The sequence below is a fragment of the Hesperophylax consimilis genome, chromosome 24 (assembly GCF_061612785.1).
Source record: "Hesperophylax consimilis isolate HC1 chromosome 24, BYU_Hcon_1.0, whole genome shotgun sequence".
Lineage (NCBI taxonomy): Eukaryota > Metazoa > Arthropoda > Insecta > Trichoptera > Limnephilidae > Hesperophylax > Hesperophylax consimilis.
The window spans coordinates 6,960,199-6,978,487 of NC_142859.1; the positions used below are offsets into that span (position 1 = coordinate 6,960,199).

General features: G+C 32.2%; 1 protein-coding gene across 1 annotated transcript in view; it reads left to right on the forward strand.

The window, feature by feature from the left end:
* The window catches only part of LOC149411842 (uncharacterized), an 86,228-nt gene extending 82,987 nt beyond the window's left edge, over window positions 1–3,241 (forward strand). The window contains exon 70 of the mRNA XM_089646474.1: window positions 1,906–3,241. Within this exon, the coding sequence (XP_089502600.1) occupies window positions 1,906–2,010 (105 nt within the window). The 3' untranslated portion in view covers window positions 2,011–3,241. The remainder of the gene's footprint in view (window positions 1–1,905) is intronic.
* Window positions 3,242–18,289: the final 15,048 nt, after the last annotated feature.

Consider the following 18,289-nt stretch of genomic DNA (forward strand, 5'->3'; position numbering starts at 1 on the left):
TAGCTAAGAAGTAGTGCAGATTGCAGCATCGTGTTTTGGTAGGCGCGAGCGATTTCGCCTTAAAATTCGAGTTCAGGTTTGCTGCTTAGCTAAGAAGTAGTGCAGATTGCAGCATCGTGTTTTGGTAGGCGCGAGCAATTTCGCCTTTAAATTCGAGTTCAGGTTTGCTGCTTAGCTAAGAAGTAGTGCAGATTGCAGCATCGTGTTTTGGTAGGCGCAAGTCAATCGCGCCTTAAAATTCGACTTCAGGTTTGCTGCTTAGCTAAGAAGTAGTGCAGATTGCAGCATCGTGTTTTGATAGGCGCGAGCGATTTCGCCTTAAAATTCGAGTTCAGGTTTGCTGCTTAGCTAAGAAGTAGTGCAGATTGCAGCATCGTGTTTTGAAATTCGAATTCGAGACGTAAGTACGTACCACAGTGCGGTGTTTCGGAGAAAGATGAAGTGACACAAAAACTTAAGGATCAGCCTGTAGTTGTAGTGGCCGACGAAATTTCTGACAAACAAGGCAGATGTGTCTTTGCAGTTTTACTTAAAACTGTCTCTTCAGAACCACAGCAGTCTTGTTTCTTAGCAAGTGTAAATTTTTTAGACACTGCCAATGCTTCGACTTGTTCTCAAGCAATAATTGATACTTTGAAAGAATACGAAATTCAATACTCTCAAGTATATGGTTTAGTGTCTGACTCTGCAAGGTACATGGGTGCATGTTTCAACTTGCTAAAACTACTACTGGGTGACCATGCACTGCACTTTCAATGCTGGGCGCACAAAGTGAATTTTGTGGGTGACATTTTTATAAAAGAATTTAAGGAACTGAACTCTATTGTGGCCAAGACAAAGTCAGCCTTTTTGCATTCTAGAAAAATGAAAAGTTCCTATTTAAACTTTCTACGACAGCGTGCTCCACAATTAACTCCAAAACTACGCCTGTTGTAACCAGGTGGAATTCTTGGTTTAAATCTGTGATTTATTTGAATGAGTATATGCAGCAAATTATCGATTTTCTTAATGAATACGAAGACGACAATTCTAGCACTATTTACCTCAAAGAATGTTTTGAAAATGACATCCTAACCAGTAAAATTCAAGTTCAACTTACATTCGTATCAGAATTCTGTCCGAAAATTATAAAACTAATTGACAATATTTAGAAGGTTCAAACTATTCATTTGCACACATTTTGTGGAGTAAATTAGAATATTTGAAGTCCTCTCAATGTGAAGGCTCTTTTGGCGAAAAAACAATGAATATTTTATCAACCGAAAATTCTATCGATCACAGCATGATGTTGAAGAGAGCAGCTCAAAAGAGAAATTGTTGGTACACATGCAACACATCGTACAAGCACATTGGCAGATTATTATCGGAAGCAGCAAATGTGCCCTCTTCTTCTGTCAATTCCATAGTGGAAAGCTTCGCAAAAATTCCGTTTTTCAAAAGTGTACCACAAGAAGAACTAATTGACGGGTACTCTCATTTTCACAGACAATTACTTCGATTGGTCGGCCAAGAAGCTCCTGTGGATGTAATGCAAGTTTTAGTTACATCAAAATCTTGCTACCCTGGATTTGCAAAAGCAGCTATTCAATTGCCCTGTCAATAGTGTTGATGCCGAGAGGTACTTTAGTATCTACAACATTGTCGTTACTGATCGCAGGCAAACAATGAAAGATGAAAATGTAGAAATTACAACAATGCTGGCCTTTAATTGAGTTTTTAACACTGAATTTTTTTTTTGCGAAATTTTCTATTTTGAGTTTTTTTAAATGCGAAATCACGATTTTTTTATTTGCGAAATTTACGTACCCCTAGTTATAATGTATGTTGTATATTTGATTTTCAGACAATGGGAGATGAAATTTACGTACCCCTAGTTATAATGTATATTGTATATTTGATTTTCAGACAATGGGAGATACCTCTCTAAATATGTGGGACAGCACTGAGATGGATGACTTCATAGACAACTTCCTGGATATGTCAGTACCAATCAACAAAGGCAATCTCTAACTCTCCACCGATCACATTTACCAAATATATACATCACCTGGGTAGATGCTATTGCATTTTAACCTTCTCTGCGCGTCTATCGCGTATATGTGACCCATGAAGTTTCACCTAAACATATGTGTCAAAACATGCCGCATGATGGGATAGATTGGTTTTAAAAGACCAGCATTGTAAAGATTGACATCTAACTCTGTATTTTATAAAATGTGTAAATAATTTATTTAAGAAGTGTAATACATAATTAGAATTGTTTTTTATGAGAGTCTGCTTAACACAGTGACACCTATTGACGTCTGAAGAGTTAGACATACCAAAATCTTAGTGTCATATCGATGAGTTGGAGGCAAACCACGTGACAATCTTTTTGGCGTATTTTAAATAAATTACCACATCATTTGTATATTGACCGCCAGCAAGCGCACATCGAAATAACCTGACACTTTGCAGAAAAGTAGAGTTCACTAAAGTAAGGTAACGGTTTGCAGCGCAGTCTACTGTAGGAATTTTCTGTGCAAGGCCTGAATGTCTATTTCTAACCGGACTGTCAGGCATTGACTTATCTCTCACATGCTCGTTTACTGCGATGTGTAAATTATAAAATATTTGTAAAAGCGTCAAACTAAATACTGTAACAAAATATTCGATTTTGGAAATAAGCCCAACTTTTTTTTTCCCGATTTGGGATTTGCAGTTATGGTTATTGCACAGCGAGCAATTCACGCGCCATTATAAAAAGGACTACTTATTCGTAAGCAGATTTTATTTTCTATGAGTAAGAGTCTGTAGGATTCATTTATTGTCAAATCACTGTATTTGATGTTAATGTTAAATTGGTCCGCGATTGCATCACTAGTACTACGGAAAGAATAATGTAAGTAATGCTATTTAGTCTATTTTTATTTTCAATTGCCACAATATCAAGATATTAAAATTTATTTTCTTTCCAATGATGTTTCTATTTATTGACTGCGGGCAGAAGAATAACAAATAGTTTGTTTATTTTATATCTATATAAGTTCTTAGTAATTAAGCTACTTAAACAATAAACAAATAGTTATAATTATAGTTAAATTAACCAAAAAGATTCTTTCTACAATTTCTTTGTTTGACTAGTAAAATATGGAGATCCTAACGATTTATGTTACATTAAAGTGTAATGACGAATTTTACTATAATTTTGTTTTAAGTTGGTTGATAAATTATTACTGTAAGGAACAAACAAGAAATGCAAATAAATTTTTATACTGTGAAAACATTGTTTTTGTGCTGAATCTATCTTTTACATTTCTTTTTAACTGTAGAAAATAACAAAAAAAAAATTTAAGAACTCAAACCTTTTTTTCACTCTTTTACCGGACTGGTGTGGGTTATCGACAACATCAACAATATATAAAAAGGTTATGTTATTACTGCACAAAAGTCCCAACCGGAGCCAGAGGGACCATGACATCCCCGATTTGGAATATGTTGTGAAGCTGACGGAAGGAGGGGGAAAGAGATGAGAGAAGAGGTTGGGAAGTACCTGGCTATTCTGATCTCATCACTAAATACAATTAAATTTCGATTTGGAGTAGTGGTCTCTGACCAGGGAGATAACTAAGGACCGGTTGTTTTACATAATTTGAACTAAATTTCTAAGGTGATTTTCAAGTTCTGTTATTATTTCAGTTTTTTTAAACAACTGGCCAACAATGATATAATAACATAACTTGAAAATCAACTTTGAAATTTGATGAATTGTTCAAATTCTGTAAAACAACCCGCACTAAGGATGGGTTGTTTCGAAGAATTTGAACAATTCGTCTAATTTCAACATTCATTTTCGGGTTCTGTTAAAGTCCTATACAAGTGTTAATTATATCATTATAGGCTAGTTGCTTGACAGAACTGAAATAAACACAGAACTTGAAAAAATCTTTCACATAACTTGAGAATGAAACAAACCGTCCTAAGAGTTACAATCTGAACTAGTTACAAATAAGTGATATTTATTTAACCCTTTAGGTGCGTTAATTATTTTATGCATAGTTTCATGAGAAGTTTTAATTAACCATTGAAAAAAATAAAGAAATTTGTATTTTTAGCTGTGTATTTAAATATAGCCAGAGGTGCTGCTCGCGCCTCTGATGGCCAACAGGGAAGCTACTCCAGGTGCTGCGGTCAGCGAGGAAGGTATTGACTGGACCTACTCGACGCCCGCGAGCTGGAGGCTGGGAGGCTGTTCCTACTGCAACAGCCAACGGCTGGGATTCAAACGGTGCAACATAATGTTATGAAAGTCATCAATTGTCATTTAAACCGTGGAGACAATTTATTTCATTATAAACATTTACTTAGCGTTTTATTATAGCTTACAGTATTATTTAATTTATTTTTATGCTTCCGATTTTTTTGTCCGGGTTAAATCTTCCCCATAGGAAAAACTAAACCCTTCCACTCACTTTTCCACAAATGATCATCTAGTCAATCAACACTATGCAAGTGCATTATATTGGTAAAATAAATACAAAACAATACAAGAACAACAACACGTCAACTCACCAGAGATCAAATGGGAAAAAAAATTAAATAAATGAGATTAAAAGAATTTGGCATTCTCAGACTATAAAAATATTACCGTTCGTTATTTCGGCTACTGGCATTATACCTAGCTCTCTCATTAAAAATTTAGGCGTATTAGATCTATCAAAAAATTTATATATAAAGATGCAAAAGTCGGTCATTTTGAATACATGTAGGATAACGAAAGATTTTTTAAACATTTATGTTGAGGGATCAGTAGGATTTATAGGCCCTGTTAGAAGTTCTACCGAGCCGAACCCTCTGATATGAAAATATCTGAAGTTGGTGAATTTTTTGTTAACATTTATTATTTTTATGAAATTTTTAATACATCTATTTAAACTTTGATTTTGTTTTCGTGAATGAATTAATGCTAATCTTGGAAGTGGAAATTGGCCCAACCAATTGAGCTGAAAATCATTGTCGATAACAATGGATTGTATCAACATTTGGTAGTAATCACACACAGACATATACACATTTCTGTGAAATTGAATGGCATTGCAGTAGTTAATATACAAAATAAATTTGGCACAGTTGTTTGCGCGGTTGACTCCAGTTCCTGGGAAGGAAGGTTTCAATCCTCAGTTAAACCAAAAAATAAAAATAATATTTTGAATACATCTTAATAAAAATAGATGTAATATAATATATTATCTTTATATCATGCACTTGCATAATTTGGATTGACTAGATGATCATTTGTGGAAAAGTGTGTGGAAGGGTTTAGTTTTCCTTGTGGGTAAGATTTAACCCGGAAATAAAGTCGGAAAAAGATAGTAAAAAAACTTTGTTTTTTTACAGGTTGATTTTTGTTATTTATTTGCTAAATAAAAAATGTAATTGCCAATGTTTCCAATGTAGAATGAGCTGGTGACAAGGATACATGCTCCTCACGCCGTGGCGAAGTTTGAGAGACATTTTCTATAGCCCATCCCTTACATTGGCACGATGTACTCAAGGGGCATTAAGGGTTAAATTACATTAGGTATATGTAAATAAGTGAATAAATACAGAAAATGTTGCTTGTGTTGTGATGGAGGACTTAGCCAGGCGAAGAATTAAACACACTACGCCTGGGTGGGACCCAAGCGCGATATCAACTCAGCCACTGACCGGTCAAATACATAATATATTATGCGAGAATAAATACAAAACAAAAATAATTTCAAAGTAAATGAAAACAGAATGAGCAAAAGAACAAATAATATATTTTATACCCCCCAAACAAATACTAAATTAATGCAGACACATAGCAGTTTCATTGGTCCTCGTACATTTAACCTTCTACCACTACAAACCCAAATGATAAATAAAACCATAGAATATGTTAAGGAGGTAAAATTATGGCTGAACGACGCAGATATTGAAACGCTTTTTATATAAATTTATTGATCCTTTCTACAACTCACTTGCTGAAACTTTATAAACTATTGTACATAATGTTTTCTCTTTACTTTTATAATAACTATAAACAAACAAAAAAAACTTTTTCTACTTATATATATTATACTTAGGTACTTGAAATATAGTAATGGTTTTATATTACCCACACTCAGGCAGTGCCTTAGTGGGTTTTCATTTCTTGTGTATACAATTTGGTAATATATATTATGTTATTATTTACTGTCTATTTTTTTTATTTTTTTTTTTTTATTAAATATCAAAAATAATATACAAAAATCAAAAAGTCCCAATAAACTACTTTAAAGTAGTTTGTCATTGGGTGATTTACATTGTCAATATGTAAAGAAATGAAAATAAATAAAGTAAAAAAAAAAATATATATATATATATATATATATAGGTCCCACAACATTTATTGCGTCCGTGCGTAAATCCGTCTTTGGGCGTCCAGCACTTCTAGTTCTTTTTTTTAGATTGTTTTTGTGAATATTGCACTATGTTTTACTCACAATAATTGCTAGTATCATATTTTTTTAATATTCATAATAATGCAGGTTTTGATGTTTATTACACTTTCATACATTTCTAGCGTCACGTACATACTCACGTCCGGGTGTATATTTTTTGTATATTGAAGGTTCCTTTTAATATAGGTTTCACGTCCGTTCACTCTAATTCAATTGTTACGTCTTCCGTATATTGCTGACTATTCTAATAAAGGTTTCACGTCCATACTGAATATTTTATTCTAGCGTCCGAGTGTATATTATTTGTTTGTTGGATGGCGTTTTGAAGGTCGATTTAATTTTTACGTCTTCCGTATATAAGGCCCTTAAGACTCTTGGATTTGTTTTGAGAGTTTCAAAAGGTACATTTAGGCCATTTTTATGCCCCTTATATTATAAAACCCCTTAGGATTACATGACTTATTCTGATATGGGAGATATATTTCACCTTAAAAATAATCAATATAAATATTGTTTATTTTAATTCTTTTATATATCGAGACAAATAGACATCTTTAATTTTTGCAATCTTTTTTTTATTTTGAATATCTACTTATGTGAGACTTCTTATAATTTTTACCAATCTTATTTTATTATACGCTTTTGTTGAAACATTTTTTTTTTCGTTGTACTTTGTTTTCTCATTTTTTTAAGTTTGAAGAATTTATAATAACTGCGATACTCAACTATTAAATTAGAATGTAAAAGTCTATTAGGTGTAATAAATAAATTAACAAATAAATAAACAACACAAAATATTTCTTACTCTTCTAGTGAAGTTTTCATGTTCATAGTGAATTAATTAATTAATTACAGCATCTTTGGTTGAGAGGTAAGACTCTCGACTCGCAATCCGAAACACGTAATCTGACAGGCGGACCCGACGTGCGTAAATAAATTTTTATTTGTTTGTGTTATTTCACAATAAATACATTAAACATAATATAAAGTGTGTTTGCAACACGTTCCAGAGTGAAATATACTCTCAGTATCGCCTTGGTGTGAGACCACCATTCCGAATTTAAACGTTATTTCTAAGCTTTTGTCGTGTTTGGTGACCAGATATAAATAGCCAGGTACTTTTCTACATTTCTCCATTTTCTTCCCCTCCACAATACCTTCACCCTAGTACTCAGATTGGGGATGCCACAGTCTCACTATTCCAGACGGGAGCGGTTGAGACTTTTGTGCGGTATATAAAAAAATATATGAATATATAAATGTTTTATTTTTTTGGCATCCAGAAACACACCAGAAATTACAACAAACTGTCTATTGATAGTGAGAAGTTTGAATGAATATCTTTTTGCATCTTGTATACAAACGTACCTACTGGGCGCAGGCGTGCATCATTTTTACAACGATATCCTTAATAAAAATGTACCATTTTATAACGCGCCAGTTCGCTTCATTGCAGAGGGCGGTCGGACCTTTTTAGGTCGGGACATCAATTTACCGTCTACTGTAAACTATCTTACAAAAATGTCCACCCGCGTAGGGCGCGTTTTTAGTTATGAGTGCTACGTGGCATCGTTGTAAATGAGCTAAATGTTGCCAAATCTAGCGTTTTGCTTCACCAAGGGCTCAAACAATACATAAAAATGTACAAATTCGCAAACAGCCATGGGGACGCAATACTATCGACGTAATGCGTGGACGCAGCACGGCCGTTATTATGTATACAAAATAATATCTACTCGTGATCGGTCACGATGATACAATACCATCGACGCAGCACTTTCGTTGTTACGTTTTCAATATAATAATATCTGTTTTTATATTTAACTTAATTATTTCAACCTCAAATTGTAATATTTTAATTAATGAGTTAAACTTATTACTATCATTATGTTAAAAATAAAAATATTTTTATTTATATTTTTTAACATCTTTAGTGTTACAATATTTACAACATAATATTTCAATCACTTTTCTGATAAATCAGATGCTTGTGCTTAGGAGAAGACAACTATATATTTTTAAATATATTTATATTGCAAATATTATTACAAAAACTATTAATAACCTTACAAGAAAATACAATAAACGTAATAAAAACAGGTTATTTATAAATAATACCTAGGAATGATAAGCAGAAACATAATATGTGGAGTTTATTAAACAGAATTGAAAAGTATCTACACGGCACACACGCTCAAGTAATCTTTTTAAAGAAAAACACTGTAAAACCATTTCAAATAAAAATTCTTGTCTTAGAAGAATATGTTCAACATATGTATAATAACATTCTCTCTGATTCTATCTTCAATGTAACCAACATAAATATAAAAACTCAATTAATAATGTATTAAACGTGTACCAAACTGCATAAAATGTAATGACATATATTATGTAGTATTATCAACATCTTATGAATACCTATGTAGTACCCGCTCGCCATACAATTAATTAATTATTATTATTCAATTCAGCCTGCTAAAATATTATACACATTTAGAAACGCCCGTATTATAATACTCGTGCAGGCAATTTATCGCAATACCGCGCATCTTACAGTTGTCGATACCTACTTACAATTAGGCTACTGGCAGCGTGTGTACTTTACGACATTTATTTACAATTTCGACGATATTGTGTGCCTTTATCTCATTGTATACCTATATCTCATGTACCTATGCTCAAAATGCAGTGATACTATTATTACTGTTTATTATTCATGTTTATCTTATGTTTTCCATGTATATCATGTTAATAATACTATAACATTGTATATCTCTCATGTACATATCTATCTACAATGCTACTAATAGATATTGTCTATATTTCAAGAATGCCTACTAACAATAATCCTGATACTATTGATACGGTCTCTACTTTATTTTATTAGTATATTTACAAGCTATAATCAAGCTGTTCACATTATTTCCTGTATTTATAAACATATTTTAAGATCATTCACACGATCTGCATTTTTCTTTTAATTTTAACTTACCGTTGTATATCATGTTAATAATACTATAACGTTGTATATCTTTCATGTACATATCTATCTATAATGCTACTAATAGACATTGTCTATATTTCAAGAATGCCTACTAACAATAATCCTGATACCGTCGATACGGTCTCTACTTTATTTTATTCATATACTTACAAGCTATAAGCAAGCTGTTCATATTATTTCCTCTATTTATAACCATATTTTAAGATCATTCGCACGATCTGCATTTTTCTTTTAATTTTAACTTACCATTGAATAATGTTATTATTTTTATTTTCATTTTTATCTCTATTTTTATGTTTATTTTTATTCTTATTCTTATTTTTATTTCCCATTTCGTTTATACCTAGTTATCTTATAAATTTTGCTAAAATAGTCTGTTCTGTTTTCAATATTAATTTTTGTATATTTACAATAAGGAATGTATATACTACCCAATATAGAAGATACACTCCTACACTCTCCTTACCCATCTTTATCTCGCTATCCCCCCTCCTCCTGTACTTGATGCTCACTTTTGTACATTATTCTATCAATTTAATATCGTACATGTCATTCATAATACACTACTCTTCAGTTATACTCATATATTATAACCAAATTGTACCCAACTATTACTCAACTAAATTAAAATGTTAAATATTATATACCAAAACTGTAGAGGACTACGTACTAAAACTGAGATTTTTCACAATAATATTCTTTTGAATGACGATTGCTTCATTTTCGGTATATCTGAGTCTTGGCTTATTGATTCTATTTTAGATCCGGAACTGGCACCAACTGAATTTTACAGTATTTTTAGACGGGATAGGACAAATAACATTACAATTAATAGCATTAATACCCAATCAGATTCTCGTCGAGGCGGTGGAGTCATGATCATAACTCATAACAATCTTAACGCATACCCTCGCGAAGACTTGGTCTGTAATGCTGAATGCATTTGGGTAACTATTCCCCCGTCTAACTATACTTCAAAACGTACCATTCATGTTTCTTGTATATACTTACCACAGGGACATGGATATGAAAATGCTCTCAGTTCATTCCTTTGTTTGCTTGCTAACGTCAAAGATCAAAACCCAGATGATATTATTTTCGTAATTGGAGACTTTAATATGCCCACCATAACATGGAAACCACAAGATAATAATTCACACTTAACACCTGAAAATTTAAATTCAATTACTTCCTTACTTACTGACACAATCCATTACTCTGAACTGAACCAATACAATTCCATCAAAAATGCCAATAAACGTATACTAGATTTAGTTATCTGTAATGAGGAATGCCTTGTATCTCAAGCATACAACCCTCTTGTCAAAGAGGATTTACACCATCCATCGCTCAAAATCATACTACAATTAGACACACTTCCAACTATCAATGCTCCACCAAAAGAAATTTGTCGGTATGATAAAGCTGATTATGATTTAATAAACCAACACCTGTCTAAAACAGACTGGTCTTTTACTCACGATAATGCTGACGTTGACGAAGCAATTTATACCTTTTATGACATTTTAAATAACACCATTAACCAGTTTGTCCCCAAACGTTTCATCAAAAAGAAAAAATTTCCCAACTGGTACTCACCTCCCCTAATCAAAATCATAAATGAGAAACATAGACTACACAAAAAATGGAAATCAAATAATAATCCAGTTGATTACATAGAGTTCTCTATCAAACGAATACAACAAAAACACTTACAGAAACATTGTTACACCCAATATATAAATTCAGTTGAGTCTAGTATTCCAACTAACAATAAAAGTCTCTGGAATTACGCTAAGAACAAAAATAGGACAAATGGCATACCACAAATCATGAACCTAAAAGACGAGTCAGGCACCGGTGCTCATCAAGTGTGCCAACTGTTCTGTAAACACTTCCAATCTACTTACGTAAGCGATGAGGGCACGGATGATCCCAGTAATATAGATAATTCTACCTGCGTTAATAATAATAACCCGATCGGGGACGTACAAATAAGCAACTCATTGGTCAATAAATACTTGAATGAATTGGATGTTACAAAGGGTGCGGGTAGTGATGGTATCTCGCCATTTTTTATCTCAAAATGTGCCAAAAATCTTGCATTTCCTTTAACTAACTTATTTAACATGTCTTTAAAAAAAGGAATATTTCCTACAAAATTCAAAGAAGCCATTATAATCCCCATCCATAAAACTGGTTCAAAAAGTAACATTGCAAACTATCGCCCAATCTCAATACTCACAGTATTTAGTAAACTCTTTGAGCGTATTGTGTACGATCAAATTTATATAACTATTGTCCGCAGCATACAAAATCAACAACATGGTTTTTTACAAAAAAGGTCAGTAATAACAAACTTAGTCAACTTTACTGAATACTTAACAAGCAATATGGATAATGGACACCAAGTAGATGTTATCTACACAGATTATTCGAAAGCTTTCGATAAAGTTAACCACTCTATCCTCATTAAAAAATTACACCAATTAGGAATCCATGGCGACTTACTTAGATGGCTAACTTCATATCTGCAGAAAAGACTACAGTGCGTATCAGTTGAGGGAACTAAGTCTAGTTTCTTAACTGTGCCCTCTGGCGTACCGCAGGGTTCCCATCTGGGACCATTACTGTTTAATGTATATATATTTGATATTTATAAATGTTTTTTACATGCTAACTACCTTGCATATGCAGATGACAAAAAAATATACTTAGTAATCAAATCTATCAATGACTGCATAAAACTTCAAGAAGACCTAAATCGTCTTTTTGCATACTGTAAATTAAACAAATTAATCATAAACGTTTCTAAGTGCAACAAATTATCTTTTACGCGCAACAAAAATAAAATTTATTTTAATTATAACTTTCATGATACACATATCAATGAAATAGAATCAATCCGTGACCTTGGGGTAGTACTGGATGTAAAACTAAATTTTATCAAACACATTAACGAAGTAATCAACAAAGCCAATAAAATGTTGGGATTTATAATTCGTATATCTAAACCTTTTCGCAATATTAAAACCATGTATTCCCTTTACACCACGTATATCCGCCCCCACTTAGAATACTGCACACTAATTTGGGCACCGTTCTACCAATGCCATATTGACAGAATCGAAAGTGTGCAAAACAAATTTTTTAAACACATAAATTATAAATTTAATTTACTCTTTGCAAATAACACCGAATCCTTAAAATTTCACAACTTTACTCCACTTCAAACACGTAGATTAATATCTGATCAAATATTTTTATACAAAATTCTGAATAACGGCCTGGACTCTCCTGAACTCGTAAATTATTTAAGAATTCACATACCTACAAGGCCAACCAGACAAAACCATTTTTTTCATTTGCCCGCGTGCAGAACCAACCTTAGAAAAAATTCTCCAATCCCCCGTATATGCGCGCAATATAACACGCAATTTAATAATATCGATATTCTTAATAATACTCTTGTGAAATACCGAAACGAAGTCAAGCGCACGACCACAAATATTAATTAAATCAATGTACAGTTATAGAAAAGGTACAACATGAGCGTCTCCTGTCCCCATCCCATCTCCCTCTGCCTCTTGCCCTTTCCTATTCCTTCTTCCTTCTAATATATTTAAATGATTTTTATTTTTTATATTTTTTTTGTTAATTTCAATTTCATTTTCAGTTAATGGTTATAACCAATTACAATCTTGTATTATATCACATTAACCAACATTAGCATAAGAAACTATTTTGGCTTACCTCATATGTAACCTCTTGTATAACTAATCCTGTAAAAAAATGCTGTTTGTTTCTTACAATAAATAAATAAATTATGTTATAATAATCTTCTGTTTTAATAATCTCCTGTTATAATAATCTCTGGGAAGAGAACTGGGAAACCTTGGAAAACATGTATTGTTGGATAGTAATATGGCTTGTTTAAGATAATTTTTATTAATATTTTTTGAATTGTCACAAATGGAAGTAGGCATGATTTATATGCATCCCCCCCCACAAGCCACGATTCCATATATTGTAGTAGTGTAGAATGTGCAAGTGCAAAATAAATATCTTTATGTATTTTTAATGATACAGTATTTCTAAGTCTATAAAGATGAGTTTTGTCATTCTGTCTACTGTGGAGTTTATTTGACTTTTCCATTTGATGTTATTATCGATAATTATTCCAAGATGTTCACACCCTAAGCACCCTGATCAAGTTTCTGAAGGAATCGCTTAGGAGGTACCTGCTCACGCATTTAGTTCGAGTTGAATCCTGCAATCATATATAAAGATAGCAGCCAGTAAAAATATGCGTTAAGAAAATTAAGATTATGTTTTATTTTTATTTTTATAGTGAATTCCTCACAAGAGTCCCAACTCCTCCAGTCTGGAGCCAGTGAGACTATAGCATCCCCAATTGGGGTATATTGTGAGGCTGTAGGTAAGTGGGGAAGGGGAAGCAATGGGGAAGAGAAAAGTGGGGAAGAGAAAGGTGGTAAAGTACCTGACTATTCAGATATAGTCACTAAACACGGTTCAAGCCACTTGGAGCAAAGTTTCAATTCTGAATGGTGGTCTTACACCAGGGCGATACTGGGGGTAACTTCCACTCTGTTGATAATTCTCAGTCGAAGTATATTACAGTAAATATGACCGAATCGGATAGGGACACATTATCTCAGTTCGAGTCCCAAATGTGACAGTGCCTCTTTCAGATTTTTCCGGTTCAGATGTTCGATTGAGTTTCGCTAGTAATGTTTTCATTAATTAAAAATAATACCTGATCTAGATCGGCCACGGGTACGAGATACTATCGATGTAATTATGTATATATCGATGTAATGTCGATTTATTACGCCAATCTTTAAAACAACTCAAATGCAAAACCATTATATTTACCAAGCCATAAAAAACTACAATAATCTCCCTTCCGAATTGCGCTGTATTACGAACCAACAAGAACAAATAAATAAAATCAAACCTTTATTCCAAAAAAACTAATATTAACAAAAAAAATATATATTATTATATATTTTACACATAACATAATATTATAACATTGAATCTAAGTAAGAATCGTGGCTCCCTTATCAGGCGCAAGAGCTCCTCTTTTCTGATAAGGTATACATGACCAATTATGAACCTAAATATTATATTTTGCAAAATATGTATGTATTAATGTAACCCATATTATCTATATTAAAATAATAAAAAAATTTAAAAAAAGTAATGCGTGGATACAGCACTACCATCGATATGTATTAAAAATAATATCTATTCGTTAACGGACGCAATACTACCAACGTAATGCGTAAACGCAGCACGATCGTCGTTATGCATTAAAAACCACGCAGGATGCTTCTTAGTTCTGAGTGTCAAGCGGCATCGTTGTAAATTAACCCAATGTTGCCAAATCTGATGATTTACTCAACCAAACGCTCAAATAATATTCAACAATGTACTCGCAAATGGCCACGGGGACGCAGTACTATCGAAGTAATGCGTGGACGCAGCACGATCGTCGTTATGCATTAAAAACCACGCAGGACGCTTTTTAGTTCTGAGTGTCAAGCGGCATCGTTGTAAATTAACACAATGTTGCCAAATCTGATGATTTGCTCAACCAAACGCTCAAATAATACATAACAATGCACTCGCGAATGGCCACGGGGACGCAGTACTATCGAAGTAATGCGTGGACGCAGCAAAACCGTCGTTATGTATTCATAATAATATTTCAGCGTGATCGGCCATGGGGACGCAATACTATCGACGTAATGCGTAGACGCAGTACGATCGTCGTTATGTATCGAAAATTATATCGACCGTCGTTGTATATTCAAAATAATATCTACTCCTAATCGTTCACTGGGACGCAATACTATCGAAGTGATGCATGGAAGCAGCACGATTGTCATTATGTGTTAAAAATAGTATATTCTCATGAGCTGCTACGGGGACGCAATACTATCGACGTAATGCGTGGACGCAATACTATTGACGTAATGTGTGGATGCAGTACGACCGTCGATATGTATATAAAATAATATCTACTCGTAATCGGTCTCGAGGACGCAATACTATCGACGTAATGCGTAGACGCAGCATGATCGTCGTTATGTATCGAAAATTATATTACTTCGTGGACGCGGCAAGATCGTAGAAATGAATAAAAACATACACTGCTCGATATATACATCGTGTAGCGAACCTGTCGGCAAAATGTCAAACGTTCAATATTCGTTTCCAGACATTCTGAGAGATTTTTTGCTTCCACAAAAATTTTTGCCATACGATTCTACATGGAGTAAGCATCGTTCTGGCCAATTTTGACGTCAAAACATTGTAGCGTCCGTATATCGGACGCTGTAAGTCGGTGGACGCTACAATGCTATGGAGTTTTTAGGGGTCGGACGCAACAAATGTAGCGGGATATATATATATATATATATATATATATATATATATATATATATATACTATGCGAGAATAAAAACATAATATACTATGCAAGAATATATACATAATATACTATGCGAGAATAAATACATAATATATGATGCGAGAATAAATACGTAATATACCATGCGAGAATAAATACATAATATACTATGTGAGAATAAATACATAATATACTATGTGAGAATAAATACATAGTATATTATGCGAGAATAAATACATAATATATTATGCGAGAATAAATAAATAATATACTACGCGAGAATAAATTCATAATACATTGTGCGAGAATAAAAGTGTTTGTTTTTTCCAATTAACTTTATTATGTTATAGAAATTATATTTACTCTACAGTTCACTGACAATGATGTATAGGCATAATATTCTTCAACACTTCTTACAAAATTATAAATTGAAAATATGCACATTCAGTGGGCAAGACTCACCGTGTGACCGCACAGTGTTCAATGTGATATGTTACATCAAATAAGGGATATACACTTTAATATTCCAGTAGTATTATTAAAACCTTACAATTAAGGATTCCTCTTCACACCACGAATAACAAGCCGTTGGATAATTATCATAAGAAAATAAAAAAAATTACTTTTCAAAGAATTTATGAATTTCCAAAATTAACTTCAACCATCGCCAAACTTTATGAATCTCCAAATTTAACTTCAACCATAGCCAAATAATGTATGTATATACGAATTTAACTTGAACTATTAGTTGTAATTTTTCTAATGAATTCTTTAGCCAACCTTTATGTAAATCTTTGAATTTGACACAAACACTAGGCAAATAATTTATGTATCTCAGAAATCTTCTTGAACCAAAACCATTTTTTTTTTTATGAATCACAAAAAATTACTTCAACCGTAGACAATTTTTTATTGAATCTCCAAATAATGCATTAATCTCCAAATTTAACCTCAATTTTGCCAAATAATGCATGAACTTTAATCATAGTCAAATAATATATGTAACTCCAAATTAACTTCAACCATAGCCATATTACTTGTAAAAAAACTTCAATTTAAATTTAACCATATTATGTACCAATAATTTACAAAGAAATGAATTTTTAACAGTTTTCAGGTAATACATAAAAAAATATATAAATCTTCATACTGCTATTGATTCAAAGATATTAAAGATTTGATTAATACTAATTTATAGATGAAACTGAAATATTAATGTCAATAATAAATGAATATTAATTACTTGTTTTAAAAACCGATGACAGGAAGAAATAATTCAGGAAATTAAGTCAAAGAGTAAACGAGAATACCGAGCCCCCTGCGACCACCTCTGTAGTGTGCCGAGTGCAAAAATCCACAAACAGAATGTATTAATATCAGATTACAATTTTTTGTATCCAATCGGTAGTTTTGGCGCTTGAGAAGTTTATCTGAAGTTACCTCAATACTTTATCAAAAAAATTTGTCTGACGACAATTTCTTTTACTTTTTTAATACAAGCACATAAATTTGTTTTAGACCACTGGTTAAAAACAAATTTAAGTGGATAAATTGCATTAAGACAAGCCCCAAAGTAAATGCACGAAATGTATTTTACGGAATTTGGTATAAACAAAAAAATCACTTTACTACCAAATATTGAAATATTGCACAAGGCAATAAGTGTTTTTAAAAAAAGTGGCCTAAAAATTGACCAGTCTTGGAAAAAAGGCATACTCAGATTTTCACTTTCGGAATATTTTTTTGAATATATATAATATATAAAAAGGACATTAGTAATTGACTTGTTTTTCCGATAGGTATTCTAGAGAGAGAAAAATTCTTTATTTTTATAAGGTAAAAAATTGTCCAAAATTACAAGTTTCTTTCAAGACAAAAAACACTTTTTTTTTTTAATTCCTTGATGTAATTGAAGTGACTAAACTTTTATTCAGTAAATTTGAAGTAAGATTACTAAGATTTTTTTTAATTTGTAAGTTCTTATTTAAAAAAATGATTACATAGTAAAATTGTTTAAAAGATTTGTGCCTTTATTAATTGGATAGGTATTTAGTTCAGTCTACTGAAGATAAATATAATTTTCAATATAAATCTACACTAGGAGTGTTATGCCTGAGAAACGAGTGCCGTAAGTCAATAATTATTATTTTCAATATGATATTAAAATTGAACATTCACTTCATTTATAGTTTATAAATTCAAATACAGTAGACTTTTCCTATTCACAAGAAGTTATCATTTTTAAATATTCCAAATAATCACTGTCAAATAATGCAATCAATCATTGTGAAATATGTATTCCAATCAATCTTGATACAATATCTCATTCAATAAAAGTGAAATATTACAAACAAACATGTTTGATTTTACCAATCAACCATATTGTTACATTACAACCAA